Raw genomic sequence first — 20775 nt, 5'->3', positions numbered from 1 at the left:
CAAGGAGGCATCACTGAGTTCAGACAAATCCATGCTACACCACATCTGCTAGGCAATCAGTAGCAAAACACAACATGCTTGGTCAGACCTTGAGTGCACAGATGTTTATAAATATTTGTGTATATATCAGAGTGGATTTCCACAGAATTTTGCCAGAGGGCAACTCGCTCATTGCCATGGTTTGTTTTTAAGTGCGCCAAGTGCATGCTGCACACCTTTGTTTATCATCTCCTCCAAATGACTAGACACTCAGTTTGATTTTCCAGTCAAACTTGGGAGAAAAGGTGACAGCGGCATTAGAACCTAGACCCTCATGGACTCTGTACTGGCAGATGAGTATCTTAACCATACTGTCACGTTCCTCCTAAATGGGAAGATCTTTGACCAAAGAACTTAGTCATAACAGAAGAAACTTGGAAAATGTGACTGTCTGATGATGAATATTTTTGTAGGATTGTAAACAGTGAGGAGATCAGAAAGACTGATGAAGAACCTGAGAAAGCATGAAAGCAATGTGTGGGGACTTTATACAAATTCATCCCTGGACTGAATTGGCAGCCAGTAGAGTTGTCTCAGAAGAGGCCAAATATGGTCGCTCTTACTAATCTTAGAAGGTTTCAATAATGAATGTATACATGAATATATAGAACATGTATATCAATAATTTTTTGGTCATATGTGTGTGTGTCTGAGTGCGGATATGTGTACGTGATTGTGTGTGTGTGTGGGGGGGGTATGTTTGTGATGGTTTTCGAGTGCTTGAATTTTGCACACACACACACACACAAACATATATATATATATATATATGTGTGTGTGTGTGTGTGTGTGTGTGTGCTATATGTGTGTGTGTGTGTGTGAATCATGTGCATTGATTATATAATATACATTTTACACATGTCCCTGTGTCCATGCGTGAACGTTCAGTAAATCAATGCTTATCTTGCATTTCAGGGGGTTGTGAAAACATTAAAATACCCAGTATCTAAAACGTACAACATAACCATCAGTGGGTCCGACGGGGAAGGAAAGAACAACATAACTTACGTACAGACAACTCAGTGAAACACCCCTTCCAGAATCGCACACTGCAGTGAATGTCTTGTACTGAGCAGGCTGAATATCGTATTCGGAATTCGCAAAGAAAGATCCGAAACTCGAATCTCTCGGATCCAGAAGACAGGACTATAATAAAAGAACTGCTTATTGTTTGATTTGTTCTGTGGAAGATTTTTCCAAACGGCGTCGACACCGTGCGATCGGGAAATTACTATTTATGATGTATTGTTATCTCCCTTGCCACTGAAAACTTGGGTGGGCTTTACGACATCACGATAAACTAGTATGAGGCTACTATCTGATATGACTAATGTAAATTCAGGTGCGTTCCTATTTTCAATATTTGATGAATACTACCCAAAACCTTTATATACTTTCCCCACGCCGGTAGGAAATTTGAATACAGACGAAGAGATAACAGCATTCAATGCACTGTATTTTGTTGATCCCCTTGGAAAGCAGACGATATGCGCATGCGTATTTCAGTCTTCAAGCACAGACGTGGTCAAAAACACTTTGAAAGGGTTAAACGTTGCATTGACTTGTTATATTTGTTGGGTGGTTCTGAAAAGTTCAGAGGTGGTGGGGGGTATAGGTTCTCGTGTGTTTTTCAGCGTTGGGGTTACCAGCAGTGGGAATTTACAAAGGATTTAGTAGTGTTCATTTGATCGGTCTTGTGGCTTGTAGCCTACTTTCTCTTGCTCACTTCTGCTGTCTGCGACATTGCTAACTTTCTAAATCAATGGAAGACGAAGCTCCCGTTATCTATGGGCTTGAATTTCAGGTAGGCTTGTTTTATAGAGTTATACTATATTTTCGTAATTACTCCAAAGATTACTGTTTGGTTTTCGATTTGTTTATGTATTTTCCAATCGACTGGAGTTTGTGCAGAAACAGCAATATTAATGAAGAATGCAATCTCTTTTTTTCTCCCCCTCACTCTCATCTCTTTTTCAGGTTATCCTTTTTTCTCTCAAGTTCATTCAGTCTTGGAGTACAGAACGGTCTATTTGCTCGTGCACTCTTAAATAGTGCACATACACATTTAAACAGAAAGCCACATGACATACACACTCAAACATGCATGAGTGCGCACCCACATACACTCACACACCTACAGCATTCATACACATACACACCCGCCTGTATTTTATATGCTTGCAGATCCTGGCACGCACACAATTTTTATGCTCGCATGCATGCACTCTCAAACATACATGTGTGTGTGTGCATGCGTGCACAGCTACATGGCATCACTTACCACACACTCTGATACACATACTCGCGTGCACACACACACACACACGCGGGCGTGCACGCACACACACGCTCACACTCACACACAGCTACATGGCATCACTTACCACACACGCACACACATGCACACACACACACACACAGTTACATGGCACCACTTTAACCTGTCATAGCTTTGTTAAGTTTATCATCAACATCTGCAAATATATCCAGCTTCACAGCTTTGCCATTTTTCAATTTTGTCAAAATTTTTCCGTTCGAGGAACATGCTGCTAACACAGCTGAGTGCTGTCTTGCTCTGGAAAGCAGTCTGAAGTTTGACACTGTCAGATTCTCCAACACAGAAATGCCAGTCTGCTTCAACTTTCTCCTGATCTTCAGCACAGTGCTCCTGACCTGTCTTGAGAAGAGGCGGGCTAGGATGGTTGGGGGGAGAGGGGGGTGGGGGAGAGGCTAGGATGGGGCGGGGTCTGGTTCCACTGGGCTAAGTGGTGCGCTATCTCCAGGTCGTCAGGGGTCACACCTACACACAATTTCTGACAGAATATGTCCACACCTTTGTTCACACAATCCGCCACAGTTTCCTCTTGTCCCCCTTGCACCTCTTTCACCCCATACACCAGCACGTTCCAGTTTCTGTCATGCTGCTCCTTGTCATTGACAGAAGATCATAGACTGCTGGCCTCCTGCTGCTGTGTCAGTTGGTCCGGAAGATCAACGTTTATCTTCTTTAAATAGGTCACCTCCTCCCTTAGCTTGTCCTTTTCTTTCTGGACAGTGAAGACTGCATTTTCAAGAACTTCTTTTCTCTGTACCATTGTTGTAAATACTTTGTCTATCATTTCTTCTATGTCTTTTATGTCCTCCATTGTTGCTATATTAACTGGTATTTTGTTGATTTGTTCAGAAGTTTCTTCACTGTCCAATTCTTGCTGATTAATTTCATCTTGCTGTTTCTGTTTTTTTCCTATCTTGCTTGACAGTGCTATGTTCTGATTGTGGGCTGGCTGCTGTATCACTTGCCGACGAAGTGGATGATGGTTTTCTTTTCTTGCCTCCTTGAAAGATACTTGGCTGTACCTGTATTCTTTTATTTGATTATGCCTGTAAGTGTGTGAGCACGCAAGGGCACGTGAGTGCACATGCACACACACACACACACACACACACACACACACACACACATTTCAGACATTCCAAAAACTGTAAGTGAAATTTTGTTATGTGTTGACTCAAAGTCAGTATTACAAGCTATAGAATCTCCAAATTCAAAGAAGCGAATTGAGATGACAATGGAAATAAAACATATTATTCACCAATTGACAAAACAGGGCATTAAAATAACTTTCTGTTGGGTACCTTCGCACTGTGTAATATCTTCAAATGAGTGGGTAGACCAAGCAGCTAGAAGAGCAGTACTAATTTTGAAGGCGCAATACAACTTGACATCCAGTTAGATCTACATGAATGCATTAGCTGTATAGAAAATGTATCAAGAAATCAATTTAAGAATTACTTATAGATTCAAATAATCAATATTACCAATGTTGTGTAAACACAAAGAATGCAGCTAATCCCAAACATTTTCTAAATTCGACACCAGCAGCACATTCAAGACAAATTACAAGTCTAATGTACAGACTTCGTTTAAATGCCTTTCATACAAAATTTTCTAAAAATATAAAATGTATATGCGGAAAGCAAATAACTGTAAGCCATCTACTCATTCATTGTCCGAGCATAAGACAGTTACTTCCAAAAGATGTAGTTGATGACTTTTCTTCCAATATTTCATTAGTCACTGAAAAGATTTTGAATGATTATTCATTGCTTAGAATGTTTTCAGAAATTTTAAACTCCAGTCCACTTGGTATCCTCCTTTGATGTATTATTTTTAATACTGTTATTTATATTTACATTGTTGTAGGTTAATACTTGTTGATATGCATATACATATTCTCCTTCCCATGACAACTCATTCAATACACACCACAACCTCTTTAGACTTTTTCTTATAATATACTTTTCCTCTGATACATAACATGAACTTTTTTTTCTTTTTTTTTTCTTTCTTTTTTAACACTAATATTCACATACATTCCCTTTCCTTTATACACTTTTTTACTCCTTTCTGTCTAAAAACACTTATAGTGAATAGACGTTAAACTGAAGAAAACACACACACACACACATGCACATGCACATGCACATACTCATACACATGCATGCATGCACACATCATACAGGTAGCAGGCAGCACTCAGTGATATACTTGACAATGTATTTTTATGTGTGGACATGTTTGTATGTGCATGTGATTGAATCAGTCCAACTCCAAGTGGGTAATGTGTGCACTGAAAATTGTGTGAATATTAATTGTGTGCATGTACATTTGCATGTGTGTGCATGTTCATACAGGTGTGTATGTATAATTTACTGTTGACACATGGAATAAAAACATGAAATGTGTTTGTACTGGCAACAGTTTATACTGTTAAAATTGAGCATAAACTTAGGTGGAAGTTTCCAGATTAACATTTCAGTACGAAAATAATTGGTTGGTTTGTTATAATAGCCATTCCATGTATTTCATATATAGTAACATGTATACATGATATCATGAATGAAAAGCATCAAGTATTGACATCAGTTTAGCTTTCGTTTTTGTATTAAGAAGAAAAAAAGAAGAAGTGAGAAACTGAAAAAATGTCAAAGAATTTGAAATCTAACAAATAGAGCCTATTTCCTAGGTCAGATATTTTGAGATTGTGAATTGAATCATAATCATAAATACAAGTTATTTTTAAGGTGAATTGATTTCTTTTGCATATGTCAAGGAGCGTAAAAAACTGAATGACATGCAGACAGCTGCAAAGCGTCAACATTTCAGCGCCTCCATCAGTCAGTGTTCCACGTCCAAACAGCTCAATGCTGTATCAAACCAGCTCATTGGCAAAAGTAGGGAACTGTTGCTGCCAAAAAACATTCTTCCTCAGGATCTCCCTGATGATTTTAGTAATTATTTTAATGACAAAATTGTAAACATCTGACAAGAACTGGATGCTAGCCCACCAGAGGACAGATTCAATGATTTTAAAGGAAATTTAATGACATGTTTCAGGCCTGTCTCCGAAAGAGCTGTAAGAGATTTTATTCTTAAATCTCCAAGTAAGAACTGTGACCTTGATCCATTGCCCACTAACCTTTTGAAATTATGTCTTGATGACCTTCTCCCTTTGATCACCAGAATTATTAATCATTCTCTAGAGTCAGGCATTGTTGATGATTGTCTTAAATTGGCCATTGTCACCCCTCTTTTAGAGACCTGTCTCTAATCTTTCTTTCATTTCTAAACTCATTGAAAAAGTTGTGTTACATCAGCTCCAGGAACATCTTAATGAAAACGGCCTGCTTGAAACTTGTCAGTCAGCTTATCGGAAAAGCCATAACACAGAAACAGCCCTTCTTTCGGTCACAGATAGTCTCCTCTCAAACACAGACAAAAGACTTACATCTGTAATGGCATTTTTAGATCTGTCAGCGGTATTTGATACAATTGACCACCAAATTCTTATCAGTCCTCTTAGCACTACCTTTGGCATTAAATCTACTGCTTTAAAATGGTTTTCTTCATATCTTTCAAATCGTCAACTCAAGGTTAAAGTAAAACATAGCACCTCTAAAGTCATTCCTCTTGTGTTTGGTGTCCCTCAGGGATCAGTCTTAGGGCCTATCTTGTTCACTTTGTACACTAAGCCTTTGTCTGACATCTTCAAAAGGCACTCATTTGGTTACCATGAATATGCAGATGACACAGAATTACAAAAAGCCGCTCCACCATCTGATTTTAAAACAGTCATTACTGAATTGGAAGCTTGTGTAGCTGATGTAAAAACATGGATGGACAAAAACAAGCTAAAGCTCAATGAAGACAAAATTGAACTCTTAGCCGTTGGAGACCTAACTCGTCTTAAGGCAGCAGAAAAGGACCCAGTTACGTTTGGCCCTGCTTCAGTAGCATTTCAAACATCAGCCAAATACCTGGGTGTATATCTCGATCAAACCTCGACTATGAATGACTAAATTTCATTCTTGTGTTGGTCATGTAATTTTCATCTCTGAAGGCTAGCCTCAGTCAGACCCTACATAACGAGAAAAATATGGCTCAGTTGATTCCTCTTTTGTCCTGTCCAGACTGGATTACTGCAATTCCACTTTTGCAGGTTTACCATCTTCCTCCATCAACAGATTACAGAAAATTCAGAACAATGCTGCACGACTGGTTCTCGCCCGAAAGAAATCTGATCATATTACACCTCTGCTGAATCGGTTACACTGTCTTCCAGTTGAGTCCCCCACATTCACTATAAGTTAGCAACACTCGCCTTTAAACATTTTGACAAGTCTCTTCCATTGTATCTCTGTATTGGAAACATATGAACCCACAGAACATTAAGATCCAGTTCTGAAAAGCTGCTTAAAGTTCAAGGACTAATCTCAAATGCGCTGGAAATGAGTCTTTCAGAGTTCCTCAAGTGTGGAACTCTCTACCTTCATCTCTTAGAAATGCCTCTGATCTACATTCCTTTAAGTCAGATCTGAAAACTTACCTTTTCCAATTTCCATAAGAATTTTTGTTCTTGGCGGAATGGTTAAACCAAGGTATGCCTGTTAACAAGTATCTTTGTACTAGTATTTTTGTAGTCCTGTTTTAATGCATTGTGTAGTTTATGTAGTTTTGGTCTTAGATGTGATGGCATTTTTTCTATCTGGTTATTTTTAATGGGTGTGTGTGTGTGTGTGAATGTGTGTGTGTGCGTGCGTGCATGTGTTTGTGAGGGTACAGTGCTCTGGTACGCGTGTGTAAGTGTGTAGGCATGTTAGTATGTCCGAACAGAATTCTATGTTAGAAAACAGAAATATCTTAATGCTTATGCAATTTTGGTTTTAGCACAGTTGATATTTAATGTCAGCGTGTGTGTGTCTGTGTGTGAGTGTGTGTGTGTGTGTTTCTGTAAGGGAGGGAGATCTATATATATGTGTGTGTGTGTGTGTGTATGTGTGTGTGCGCATATGTATGTGTGTGCTTGTGAGTGTGTGTGTGTGTGTGTGTGTTCTATGAAATGCTTTTTGTTTTAATCTAAGCCTTACTTACTTCATAGCTTTTAATTTTATAATCTGATTCATCTCTTAAATTTGCCTTTTCATTCATATGAACACACTGGATGTTATCCATTGTCAGATAGCGGTTGATGTGTTTTTTAAGGCATGTTTATAGTCAACTGGATGATGTAAGGCGCTTTGAGCAGCATCAGTGCTGGATATCGCACCATAGAAAACCTGTATTATTATTAATATTATTATCATTTTAAACTCTTGACTAGAACCTACACTGTACAATTGACACGAATGTTTTGATTTCATTCTTTTCATGGCTGTTTTTGAAAATGTTACCATTTATATGATTTATTACTGTCTGCAGGCTCGGTCTCTGACTAGTCAAACAGCAGAGACCGACAGAATACGATTTCTTGTGGGGACACAGTCTCTGCGGTCAGAAAACCAGGTGCAGATTTATTTTATCATTGATTTTTTTTAATTCACTTGATCTTATTGAATTTGCAGAAGTAAACCATATCGTTAATTTTAAGAAAATTTATTATATATTTTAATATACTTATTATTACAGAATCTGGATTGTTGATAACTTGATATCAGATTAATTTATGAATTTTAACTTTTGCTTTTTTCATTTTCATGACTTGCTGTTGAAGTCTTGGGTCCAGTGCATGGAGACTGACTTACCAATGTTGGGTGTAAAGCAAAACATCTGGACCTTGAATGTCAATACTTTTGCTGCAGCCAATGCATTTCACATGCAGACATTTGTCAGTTGCTACAAGGAGTGAAATATGCACTTGGTTTGTCAAACCTGATGTTGTGCTGGCATGAAGATCCACTGGTTCAGTTGTGTCCAGAGGGCATGACTATCATGAGAGATTGAGTTACATGCATTTGGTTGACAAGCAACAACCAAGTCACTACAATGTTTTGAAAAACACCCATGACAAATGTTTATAATGTCAGTTGCACTTGAAATACAGTGGGCACAGCACCTCATTTGTCCTACACATACTCAGGTTCATTTCTAACTGAATCTGTCAAATGTACAATACTGAATAACCTGTTGAGTGAAACCAGATTTTTTTTCAGAAATTGATCATCATTATACACTTCTACAATTCTAGTGCGTGTGTTCTGTCACAAAATATTTGTTCTCATCAATTGCAGTACTGAACAAAAACAAATGCACCATTTTTCTTTCACAATGTGCATATGAAGGGCAGTCTAACAAAATGGCTGGACTAAGTTTCAGCCCTTTTAGTTTGCATTTAGACTTGGACTCGCTTAAGTCATTCACCATGAATTCCTACTTCCAATGGATTGTCTTGGACAACATGTTTTGTCTAAGTGTTTCTGTTTTCTTCTTCCCTATGAATTTATAACTATATACTAGTTCATAGTGATTGTGAAATTTGTATAGATGTTCATAAATGAGCTAAAATTGTGTGTGTCACCATTGTATGTAATGGAGTGGAGAGGGAGGGCATCTTTTAGTTTTGTATCATTCCATTTTAAATGATATTACATGGGTGATACTGATAGATTGGGAGGGGGAGAGGGAGTGTGTGTGTGTGTGTGTGTAAACACATGTATATTTTCATTTAGATAAATTGGTTGCAGGTCCACCACATTGATTTTGATGATGAGAACAATGTGATCAACAAAAACGTCTTCCTGCACAGAGAAGGGGAAGTGTGGCACATCAGTGCTGCTACTTTTGACAGCTCCATCTTGGCTACTTGCTACAACAAAAGTGAGCAGGTTTTTTTTTTACTAGGCTTTTTAGCTGCTTGTTCAATCATGCATGATGTTTTTTTATCCCTGCAGCACGGTTTTCCGGTTTTCAGGATTTTTACCCTTCATTCCTGGAGGCCGGAAAACCGTGCAGCAGAGAATTCCCCCTTTCCTTCCTGCAGCACGGAAAATCGGTTCTCGCGGTAAGCGCTTTGAACTTCCCGCGAGTCGCGTCATCAGTGCACGTCATCTATCCTTGACCGGGTCACTAACGGGGTAGTGTTTATGAGTGGAATGGATGCCAGACACCCCCTCCCCCTACCTAGGCCGTGGGAAAGTGGGCGCCGCTACATTCTTGCCGATGTGTTGTGTAGACACACGGACACAGAAAAACGGAATGTGTAGAAAGTTCAGATTGTGACCAGTTTTTTGATGATGAGTTTTACAACGCTCTAACAGATAATGATTTTGATCTGTTTCAAATGAATGATAAGGAGAGAGTGCAATTAGCTGTTGCTACAGAAACACAGATAGCGGGTGATGAAAAGTTAAAAAAACGTAAGAAGTGTGAAAATTGTGGTGTATACTTGTGCAGTAACTGGCATGATTGCTTCAAGGTATATCACACATGTGTCACCTTTGTGTGGCATATTACGTGGTGATTGTGACATGGACATGCGTATTTAGAGACAGTATTGTTTCTGAATAGTTTTTGTTCAAGAATTGTGTAGATAATGATCTGATTCTGGCTCAGTGACTGCTAGTGTAGTGAAAGGCATATATTCTCTTTGAGACAAAGTTCGAATCATTCATGTGATAATGACAATAGTAGTGACAATTGTGACAGTTTTTCATGGATATGACTAGCAGTGTGGCACTGAGATACATATGAGGCACTACTCGGTTAGTACCTGCATGATGTGCATACTCTGCAAGCAGAACACTGTCCTGCATGTAGTACGTAGTTGTATGCATTGTGTTTGACCCCAAAGTCACCTGTTTTACACCTGAGTGCCACCAGAGATGTCACCCTTTTGTGTCAGCAGGGTCTCAGTCCACTTCACACATCAATTCTGAACACAACAGTATAAGACAATCTTAGTGTACTGTAATGAGCCACGTTACCGTAAGCCTCCAAAATAAGTACCCTGCTTCATACTTTCTTTCTCTTCCCTAAATCCAGGAATGAAGGGAATATGCGAATGGTGGGGATCTCGGAACAAGGGGGAGTAATGGTTCATAGAAAAATAGGAACGAAAGAGTTAAACAGTTGAATAGCGGAGAAAAATACAAGTAAAACTATCTTTCTGTCATCATGAATGTGATGGTTCATATTTTAGTGATATATTTTATACTGAGTTTTTAAAACTGTTTTCAGAGGGTGGGGGTGGGTGGTGGTGTGGCATTGTTTCTTATTGTGTTATTTTTGTTAATGATCATTGTGAATTGTTCCTTACACTTTATAACTTATTCTAAAAGGAGGAAGCAATATGAACTCCATTAGTAATTAAGTTAATATGTATATATATATATATATATATATATATATATATATATATATACATACAGTAATAATACATATGTGTACATCTACAATACTGGAATAAGACCCGGGACATGAGGGTGAGAAATTAAAAATAGTAAAAAAACAACCAAAACACATTTTTTGATGAGTTTAGACATTCCTTTAATAAAAAAAATTCAAAAATGAACAGAGATTTTAAACAGACTTCACTCAAAATCGCAAAATGTAGACCAAGGTGACTGGCATGATGTGCATTTCATGGTTTCCATTTATCACTGGGTTTTTAATAAAATAACATGGCCTCATGCAAAGGATGTTGGCTGTTGCCATCAACACTCAAGGTGATGTATCCTATAGTAAACTTGAAAAGAAAAAGTTATTCATATTCTGAATATATATGCTTATGTGTGGGTGGAAACTGTCATGCACGCAACATTGTGGTTGAACAATTTTGCACTAACAATGGTAATGCTGTGACATGGACATCTCTTGATTTATTTTAGTTCAGATATTAATAGCTTTCTTTCCATGACAATGATTAACATTTCGGCATAGTTATATTTATGTAAATGAGAAATGTTGCGTGCATTACATGGAATCCAAATGTTAAATGATCTGGGATTCCATCAAGCAACATTGGAATAAACTACTGTTTTGACACTTTGATGCTCTTGATTCATGAGATTCATTAGCTTTCAAAGAGTCTTCAGTGACAGTTGTTTAACACTGATAATTTTAGTCTGTAGGACTTAAAATTTTGCTGTCAGCAATAACTATGTCTGCTGGATTTTAAACAGTTTATTCAAGTTGGCTGGACTTTAAAATGTCTTGGATTCCAGTGGCAATAACATTTTGGATTTCACAGTGACATATATATATACAAGTTGTGGTGCACTAATTTATCTAATTCTTTCATTGCTGGAAGTCATAAGTGAAAAAACCCGACTAGTTCATCAATTCAAATTGCGATTTAATCCTTGGATTCTAGTTCTAAACAGTGAAAATATGGTGCCCGCGTTGGTTGATGGTCGGTGGCTGCAGAAGACTCAGGCTGTCATTGGCCACCCTGGCAATGTCATCTATATCTGGAAAGCAGAAGTATCCACCTCTGTCTCGCAGAAATTTGACCAGTCTCATGACCTGACTGCAGAACCTGCAAAACACACACACACACACACACACACACACACACACACACCTGTGAATAAATGTTTTAATTATTGTATTATGTGATAAAAGGAAGAAAAAGTTTCAATGTTAAAAATTGTAGGTGCCATAGTATTGATAAAATCTGATCGTCACATTCTACTATTCATTTAGTCAAGATGCCTGTGTACATTTTTACAGCCTGAAGCAGGTGGGGTTTTTTAAAACTTAATATTCTAATGGACAAAATGATGACGGTGGTGCTCCTTTAAAGCAATGTATCCTTTCCATTCCATTGTAGAATTAGACTTGATGTCTACCTCCGCCTGCTTGAAATTTCACCTTCACCCAACTGCCATACTGGATCCTGTAATCACAAGATCATACCATGTCCTTAACATGTCCTGCAAGTTAAACTTAAAAAGCAATAATTCTGTGCAAGAAAGTCATATTTAATGTTTGTGTAGGCTTGCCATTTTTAAATAATTATTAAGTTTCATGTTGATGTAGATAGACAAAAATATTACACACCTGTCGTCATTGCCTGCATTTCCAGAAGCACTGCTTGTGTCATCTTCAAAGGTAGAAGCATGATCGTCTCCAGGAAGTGGGTCCATCAGGTTTGCTGAAGACAGCTGTGGCAGCTGAGAAGTGAAAGAAATAGCAGTTAAACAATACCCATACATTCAGTGACAATTTAAGATGTCATGACTATAAATACCCATCTACAGCTGTACATTTTTTAAAACTGTTGAAACAACTTGCATTGAAAAAAGTGACAACACAGAAGCTCTACAATTAAATAAATACAAAGAAGTTAAATACCTCTTCCAATGGTGGATCATCCCCAAAACTTGATGTCGAAATCACATCATCATTAAGACTGTCAGGCAAAGCGGGTGACCCATGAATGGTGGTCTGCTGATGGGAAGCAGAAGGGGACGAAGGAGGCAGCAGGCTGTCACCACAATGACCAAGAACAGATTGGTCAGTAGGTGGTGCAGGATCAACAGAGACATCAGGCTCAGCTGCTTGACCAGGATAATGGATGGCAGAGATGCGCATATTGTCCTGTTCAATAGAAATCTATACTTGAAGAAAACATGGAACAAACAAGTTTACAAGTATTCAATTTATATGTCAAACAACTTCACTATTTCATTTTGTTGTTGTTGGTGGTAATTTAAGTTGTGTTCAAAGATACATTTGACATAAATGGCATAATATTCTGATTTACAAGAATGTACATGTTTGAAACGTATGCACGGCAGTTTATGTGTGTTTTTTTGTTTTTGTTTTTTGTTAGGCATGAAATATAATTTGATTGACTATAAATAAACATATAAATATACGAATAAAAATTAAATAAATAAATAATATACAAGTAATAAACCTTCAGTTTTGTGATGGGTGCCAATATGAGAGTGAGAGAGAGAGAGAGAGGTTTCTCTGTAGCGCACAAACAAGAAGTATAATTTAATCCGCTTTTACACAAGTATTTTATTAATAGCTATTCAAAAGTAACGCGTCACACAAGAACGATCAAAAAACAACTGAAGCACAATGTATGTGCTGAGTTAGTTTCAGAATAACGCGGTCAGAAATGTGCGTAACGAGGAAGCGATAACCGTCATTTAACCCCTAGGCTGCCTGCATGACGAGATAACTCGTCATGACAAGCATGTATGCTTCGCTGCCTGCATGACGAGATAACTCGTCATCGAAATATTCTGACTTTTCCCTGCTTTGCATTCAGTTCGTTGACAAAAATGCTGGTAGCTTTAGCTTGGGGAATCTTTCTGGATTCTATTCATAGCTAGAAACACCATCTGCGTCATAAGGCAGTCCTTTATTTGAACGTTTTGGTTGGGTTACTGGCCGCAGTCTTTGCCTGGCTCCTCTCCTCGCTCGCTCAACAAAATGTCGGACTGACTCCGTGCTCAAGACATGCGCTCGTGGCGAACTAAATCAACCAAGATTACTTTCTTTAGCTAATGCTCAGAAAGAATTGGAGCATAAATTCGAAGGAGAAGACAGTGGTGAACATTTATAGGACGATTTGATAGAAAATAAAGGGAGCAATCAAGAGAGTGGCCAAGATACAACTATCAGTGAGTGATGCAGGCTGTTCAACTCTAGCAGACGAATTTTTAGCAGGGCACCGTATGAGCTATTTTCTTGGCACTCAGCCAACGCGGTCTGATGAAGTGACGGTGTGAGAGGGGTGAAGAGGAGGGGGGTGGAGACTGAGGGGGCGTGGCCTCACATCCATATTATCACTTGCAGAAGTCACAATGCATCTATTTCTTTTTCAGTTTTTTTATATTGTGGTTGTTCTAGTATGATTTTGTGTGTGCAGATATCCATTTGTCCAGAAAATGATATTTTTGTGCAAATTACCAGACTAATGTTTGTAATGAACAAGTTGAAAATGTGACAAAAAACAAAACACTGATTTCAAAACAACAGCATGTCACTTAAAATGCATAAAATGGGAAAACATCATGTGTTTTGTATTCTTTATTCATTTCCCTTTCAGAAAATATATACTTTTATGGGTCTTTCTCCAATAACAAAGAGCACAGAATTTTTTGAAAATTTATACCCGTTTTTTGTGAAAAAACCCTGGCAAATAGATTTCACTTAAATCTTATTTTCCTGGCAGCGAAAGGGTTAAATAGATGTGATTCGCTTCCACTGTTGCCAACGAATTCTTGTGGCAAGACAGCCATAATCTGTCTTTTTTTTTTTCTTAAATTTGCAGCTAGAGCATTCATCTTCAAAAATAAGTACATTTCTTGTCGCCAGCAGAAAAAAAGAAATAACATGCGTGGAGATCGTGTGCTACAGGGAAACAATGTCGCAAAATATTTCGTCTCTACAGTAACTCACGTTCATGAACAGCCAACTTTTAAGAACTGTCTGGAGATTTAAACAGTTACATGTCTTTAATTGGACCGTGTAATCAAAAAACAGTAACTGTTCGCTTTTCCTCCATAGACATCAGTCTGTTGCTTCATAACAACAATTTCACGAGCGTGCGTTGCAGTGGAGTTCAAAACTTCGGGCATGTGAACTAATGCGGGAATTTTCTTTCTTCGCTGGCAGCATTTCTTCTGGAAACTCAAACAATTTTGCTCGGAATGCTTTAATAATGACGACACAGGCAATCAAGCTTGCACAAATAAAAAGCTGCAACGAAAATGCTCCATCTGATGTTTATTCATTCTGTGCGCTACAAGAGAAACAAGAAAATAATTTTTTCGTTTCTGCGGAACCGCACGAACGTGATTCTCTGTTACGTCTGTAAAAAAAAAAAAAAAAAAAAAAAAATCTGAATATATATTAAGTTTTGCGAAATAACAGACTTGCACGTACAATTTAAACATATGAAAGTTTCCTATATTTTTATGCACTGCCTGATGTCGTACAGGATCGTTTGTGAATTACTATGGATACACTTACAGATGCCGTGAATTGATTCACGTTTTGAGAGAATTGACCATTATTAATTATTTTACTGAATTTTTGTCCGATAAATCATATCTGTTATAATAAACAATAAAAAGAACATTGTATCCTTACCTTGGTTTGCTTGCCACACGCACACACCAAGCTCGGGATTCAGACACACGTGGAAAACTCGGGCAGATGTGATGTGCGTTTCTAAGCGTGGGATGGAAACCATTCAGCCAATGTCTGGCACTTGTTTTAGCCTGTATGGGCATCGTGCTTTTTGTCACGTACACGTTGTCTGTGTTCTCACACACTTTCGGTTCGGAGTGCAGTACACAGCTGCGTGGCTTTATCGCTGAGTTAGAAGGATGTGTTGTGTGCGCTACACGTGGAGGCAAAACGTACCGTACTTGAAACAGCATCAGCAAAACTTGCATTTGGCTTCGAATTTCCACGAACTGAATCGTGAGCAGGAAGAACGATCCCCTAAGATACATTTTGGAGTATTTTTAATTCAGTTGAAGCACTACTGTGTTGTGAGGGCACAACGCAGTGCAGGTGATATCAGTGGAGACAAATGAAACGCACGACCGCTGTATTTTCGGATGCATCAAAAGTATCTTGTTGCATTAAGTTTTGCAACGGTTTGCTGTCAGTGGGATTACTGTTTTATTTACTTGCAGGACACACTTAATTCAGTTTTCTATTGCTTGTTCTGATTAAATTAGATTGTTGAACAAGTTTCAACCCAAGCCATGTCCCACTTTTTGGCACCATTTTTGCCACAACCACAGACAAAATAAAATTATTTTAAAATCAGGTAAACGCAACTGGTGATAAAAAGTGCTTTATTTTGTTGAACAAATATGTTGCCAATCTCACTGAAATAAAAAAAATCCCCCAACATATGCAAAGGTAGCTATAAATGAAGCTGCAATTGAGCACCCCATTAATTTTACTGGGCGTTTCCAGTATTGTAGACGTGCACATATATAAGAAGCAAAATATCTCTTCCAATGTTTCAGTTCAAATGTATTTTTTTTTAACTGGGAAAAAAAAGATTTGAGGCAATGTGTATGGCATGATTTAACGAGTTGAGTGCCTATGAGATGACCTTTGACATCCTGCATGTCAGAGTTTGGTACTATAAACAGACACTGAATGATTAGTTTAATCATGTGTCTTTATTATAAACATACTATTTGAATAAGCATTCGTCAGGTGGAAGACCTCTTTTTTCTCAATAATGATTTTCTAACTGGACCACTTGGAGCACACATGGCCTGCCTTACATGCCAAAAAACATTGGACACTTTGTCAAGTGAAGACAGTGGTCCCAGTCAGTGGATTTACACAACTTTGCAAGCTGTGCTGATGATTATGTATGAGTATAATGATCAGAGATGGATGTGTCTTGTCTTATGATTGGTTAGAACTTGAAGGTGATGACAACAACAGTGAATAAACTGTCAACAACATCCATCTCTTTCTTCAGTCCATCTGTCCAGTCAGATATTATTTCTGAGTGAGTGACCATGACTGACAGTGAAGGTGCGGTACTTTCACGCAATTTGAAAAGAGGGGGAGCAGAGATAGAGAAGTGGTGTAAGACAATAGGTCGAAGGCCAGACAGAGGGTGGGTTAAAGTGGGTGTGGCTCAGCTGTCAAGGAATTGTCATTTCACGTTGATCAGCTGCCGGGAAAGGCAACAGCCAATCATCCACAATTTTCTTGAATCTCAGGATTGACAGACGACAAATGGGAATCAAGTGGTTTTTTTTACTTTTTCATGTTTTTTTGTCACTGATCAGTTGACTGATATATTTATAAAGAGACAAACAGGATGCACAGCAGACACTTTGTCAGATCAGTTACAACCAGGAGGAAGGGAATATCATCAAAGCACTCTCTCCTCTAAAGGGGACGCTCTTTGGTGTTTGGAAAACTTGACACCTCACTCTCTGAGAATGTGATTGACTTTTTATCTTGATCGAACCCACTTACATCGTTATGGGACAGTTATTCATTTACATGACTACAAGTATTGTGATCGTTGAATCGTTATCATAAATTTATAAGCTTTTTTTTCTTTTATAGGTATATATCAGACCATAAACATGCTATTTGCAATTTCTAGCTGCATTTTGTTTTTTGTTTTTTCTTTCTGGATGCCATTCTGTGGAGGTTGAAATAGACTTTTTTTTAATGCATACAAATTTTTATCTTCTTTTTAAAATGCCTAAATATTTAATGATTAAAAATGATTGGGAAAAAAGACTGGAATCAGATCCATAATTATTTTCCTCCACAAAAACGTTTACTTTGGTCTGTACTACTACAGTATTTGTGCTAGAATTTTTTTTAATTTATTACCCCTGAATCCTGAAAATTCCCTGGTCAGGGGAGAGCACTTTATATTTTATATATATATATATATATATATATGTCAGGGATCACGCTAGACTTTTTCAAAACGCGTGCAGCTTACGCAAAGTCGGCAAAAAAACGCTTAAGTTAGAGTCAGAATTGCGTCAGACCTATGACACTAAATCAAAGGTTTACTCACCTATTTTCACCGCTCACGTCGGCGCTGAAATTCACCGCAAGCCCTGACAATCAGTTCGTTGCACTGGCTCAATGCTGGACCTTCCATTGCAATGCGCAACAGCGTGTCCACATGTGCATCTGTCAGTCTTGATCGGTCAGCAGTTTTGATCATATTTTGCCAGCTGGCTGAGTAACGTTCAGCAGTCAAACAAGGCTTAACTTTCCCGCTGCAGGGTCACGCCCTGTAATGACGCCACTCTGTTCCAAAACTCGTCAGCTAAGCAGTGTTGTGTGCGCGCGTACTCTGTTAATTGGCTGTAGCTGTAAAGAGTCACGTAGGCATCTCGCAGTGCTCCGCATGCACAGACACTTTGTCTTGTACCGTCTGATTCACTCATTCAGTATCGCAAACCTAGCTGCCAAATCAGTCCTAAAGTTGCATTGATACGGCTTGGAGTAAAAGTTGTTTTGCGTAAGTGTTACGCGTGAGTGCTGTGAAAATGTGTCAGCGAAAATCAAAATGCATCAAATACGCGAAAAACATGCGCAAAATAAGGCCAAAAGGATACGCTGAATAGCCGAAAAAAGCGTAAGACGAGACAGAGCGTAAACCTGACAAGATGGCGTGGAGAGCCTTGGCCAAAGGAATGATTAAGCGCTTATAGTTTTTAGAGGCGTTTGATTGGCTGAGAGCGGTGGGCCCGTCTTTTCACTGTTAGCCGCAAACAAATAGGCCTAGTTTGCATCAGTTTGACATGGTAAGTATATTTAACACCAAACATGGAGTATAATACAAACTCCTCCTGTTAACGCGATCCCTGTATATGTATATGTGTGTGTATATATATATATATATATATATATATATATATATATATATAATTTTTTTTTTTTAACAAAAGACTGGCACTGACCCTGGTTAACATTATTAAGTTTGTAGGACTGTTTGCAGAATGTTACTTCATGTTGATTTGTTGTGGTGAGAGTAGATTACTGCACTTTTTTAAACACTTACAGTGTCCGTGTATTACAGTGATGATGGCGTGATCAGCTTTTACTTGTGTAATTCTGTAGCTGTCTCACAGGCATTTCTGCTCACCTTTGAAAAGTCAAAACACTAACTCCTCATGTGTGATCCACATGCTGCCTGGTAGATCAGTCATTCAGTGTGTCAGTGTGACCTCAGCCATGTTTAGTTGTTTTTTGATGGCATTGATGTCAGTATTTTTGCTGTGGAGGGACTGGGGTAGGACCAAGAATAGAATAAACCACTGGAGAGTTCCATGGCCATCTTGGGTCTTGCGCATGCGCATCTAACTTTTACTCAAAGTCACGAGCAATGCCAAAGGTGATAGACATAGACAAAAGCAGCAAACATGTGCTGTTCTCCATTTCTTCAGTTGATAGCCTTCCATTCCTACAACCAATCTCTGTACAATGTTTTGTCATTGTGTGCACAATAAGAAAACAAACGAGATACGAAGCAAAAAGTTGAAATCCAAGCATTTGAGATGAAATGCTACCGAAAGCTGCTCCGCATCTCATGGGTAATACAAGACCAACGACTATGTCCGGAGCAAAGTCGAAGCCTTCGCCAGACATCAAGAATCCCTCCTGGCCACCATCAAATGGAGGAAGCTGGCCTGGTTTGGCCACATGACCCGCCACAACACCCTGTGTAAGACCATCCTGCAGGGCACCATCAAGGGCGGAAGAAAGAGGGGAAGACCAAGGAGAAGCTGGACAGATGACGTCAAGACCTGGACTGATCTGAAGATGCCAGAGCTGGAGCCTGAGGCCGAGAGCAGACCAGGCTGGAGGAGAGTGACGTCCGCTGCATCCCTTGTGTCCCCCCCACGACCCGATGGGTCACGGGGTGAAAGGTGAAAGGTTTCGTTCGTTCTGCCTCTCTTGATCACATGTTTTGCTCACAGTGTTGGAGAGCCAGTCAACTTTGAGAGCACAGGTAATGTGACGTGCCTGTATAAATCATGTAAGCACTGAACTCTCCAGTGGTCTATTGGCTAGCATTATTTTTGATAAGAGCGTCTTTTATTATCAAAAGATGAGATAGTGGGTATTGTTCTTCTAATCATTTTTAGACCCGTGGACCTGTCTGTTTTTGCAGACATGAAGACTTGACTATGATAGAACAGTATGAAAAGCATACAGCAATGCAGCATGACCAGATATTGTTTCCTGGCTGCACTATCCAGAAACAAGGGACATAATCTGCAGTCTGCTGTGCTACTTCTCACTATATATTTACTCTGTATTGGAGTCTCAGGAGCTGGCTGAAATCAAGGAATGAAAATGAAGATATATAGTACCCTTTCACTTACCCTACTTGGATTAAGTGGGCTGCAAAGACTTGCGTATTGAGTTCTCCTACATTAGTGGGCTGCAACTTCTTTTGTATGCAATAGGCTTTTTTGGGGGTGTATATTTACTTTGCCATGTAGGTAGGCACATTTGATATTTGGGGGTGTGCATGGTAGATGTGTTTGGTGTTCTGCATGAGTATATGAACACAAACAGGATGAAGGCACTAACAGGTTTGCATAAGTATTGACCTGGGAGGTCAGAAAAAAGTTCCATCCTTTACCCATCAGTCACAGCAGGGATTCAGACTCAGGACCCTCAGATTAAAAGTCTAGTGCTCTGACCACCACCACACTATCATGCCCATCTGGATCAAGTTGTTATTGAAGAGAATTTCTGGAGCAAGCAGTATTTGACAGAATCTGGAAACTTTTTTTTCTTTTTATATGAGAAAGAAAAAATCTGCACAATTTGTAGTTGCCTGTGTATTTTCCAGTTTTACTCTGGATAATTTCTTCAGGCAAAATGGACACAGTATTGTACATCACAACTTCGTAAGGAGTACAAATCTTGCATCAAATGATGCAAATGTTGCTCAACAGGTG

At 38.8% G+C, this 20775-nt stretch overlaps 2 protein-coding genes across 3 annotated transcripts in view; one reads left to right on the top strand and one right to left on the bottom strand.

Annotated features, from left to right (window-relative positions):
* LOC143295357 (trafficking protein particle complex subunit 12-like) overlaps positions 1–1280 on the bottom strand; it is a 28013-nt gene extending 26733 nt beyond the window's left edge. The window contains exon 1 of one of the 2 annotated variants that reach the window (XM_076607013.1): positions 1048–1280. The gene's annotated coding sequence lies outside the window, so the exon portion shown is untranslated. The remainder of the gene's footprint in view (positions 1–1047) is intronic. The other variant, XM_076607012.1, reaches the window with a different exon arrangement.
* Positions 1281–1549: 269 nt separating this feature from the next.
* The window catches only part of LOC143295356 (EARP-interacting protein homolog), a 55489-nt gene continuing 36263 nt past the window's right edge, over positions 1550–20775 (top strand). Inside the window, exons 1-3 of the mRNA XM_076607011.1 lie at positions 1550–1843; positions 7799–7882; positions 9061–9193. Coding sequence (XP_076463126.1) covers positions 1802–1843; positions 7799–7882; positions 9061–9193 — 259 coding nt within the window. The 5' untranslated portion in view covers positions 1550–1801. The remainder of the gene's footprint in view (positions 1844–7798; positions 7883–9060; positions 9194–20775) is intronic.

The sequence above is a fragment of the Babylonia areolata genome, chromosome 20, assembly GCF_041734735.1.
Source record: "Babylonia areolata isolate BAREFJ2019XMU chromosome 20, ASM4173473v1, whole genome shotgun sequence".
NCBI classification, from domain to species: domain Eukaryota; kingdom Metazoa; phylum Mollusca; class Gastropoda; order Neogastropoda; family Buccinidae; genus Babylonia; species Babylonia areolata.
The sequence above is the reverse complement of the archived record's forward strand: the minus strand, read 5'-3'. Positions and strand labels throughout refer to the sequence as shown.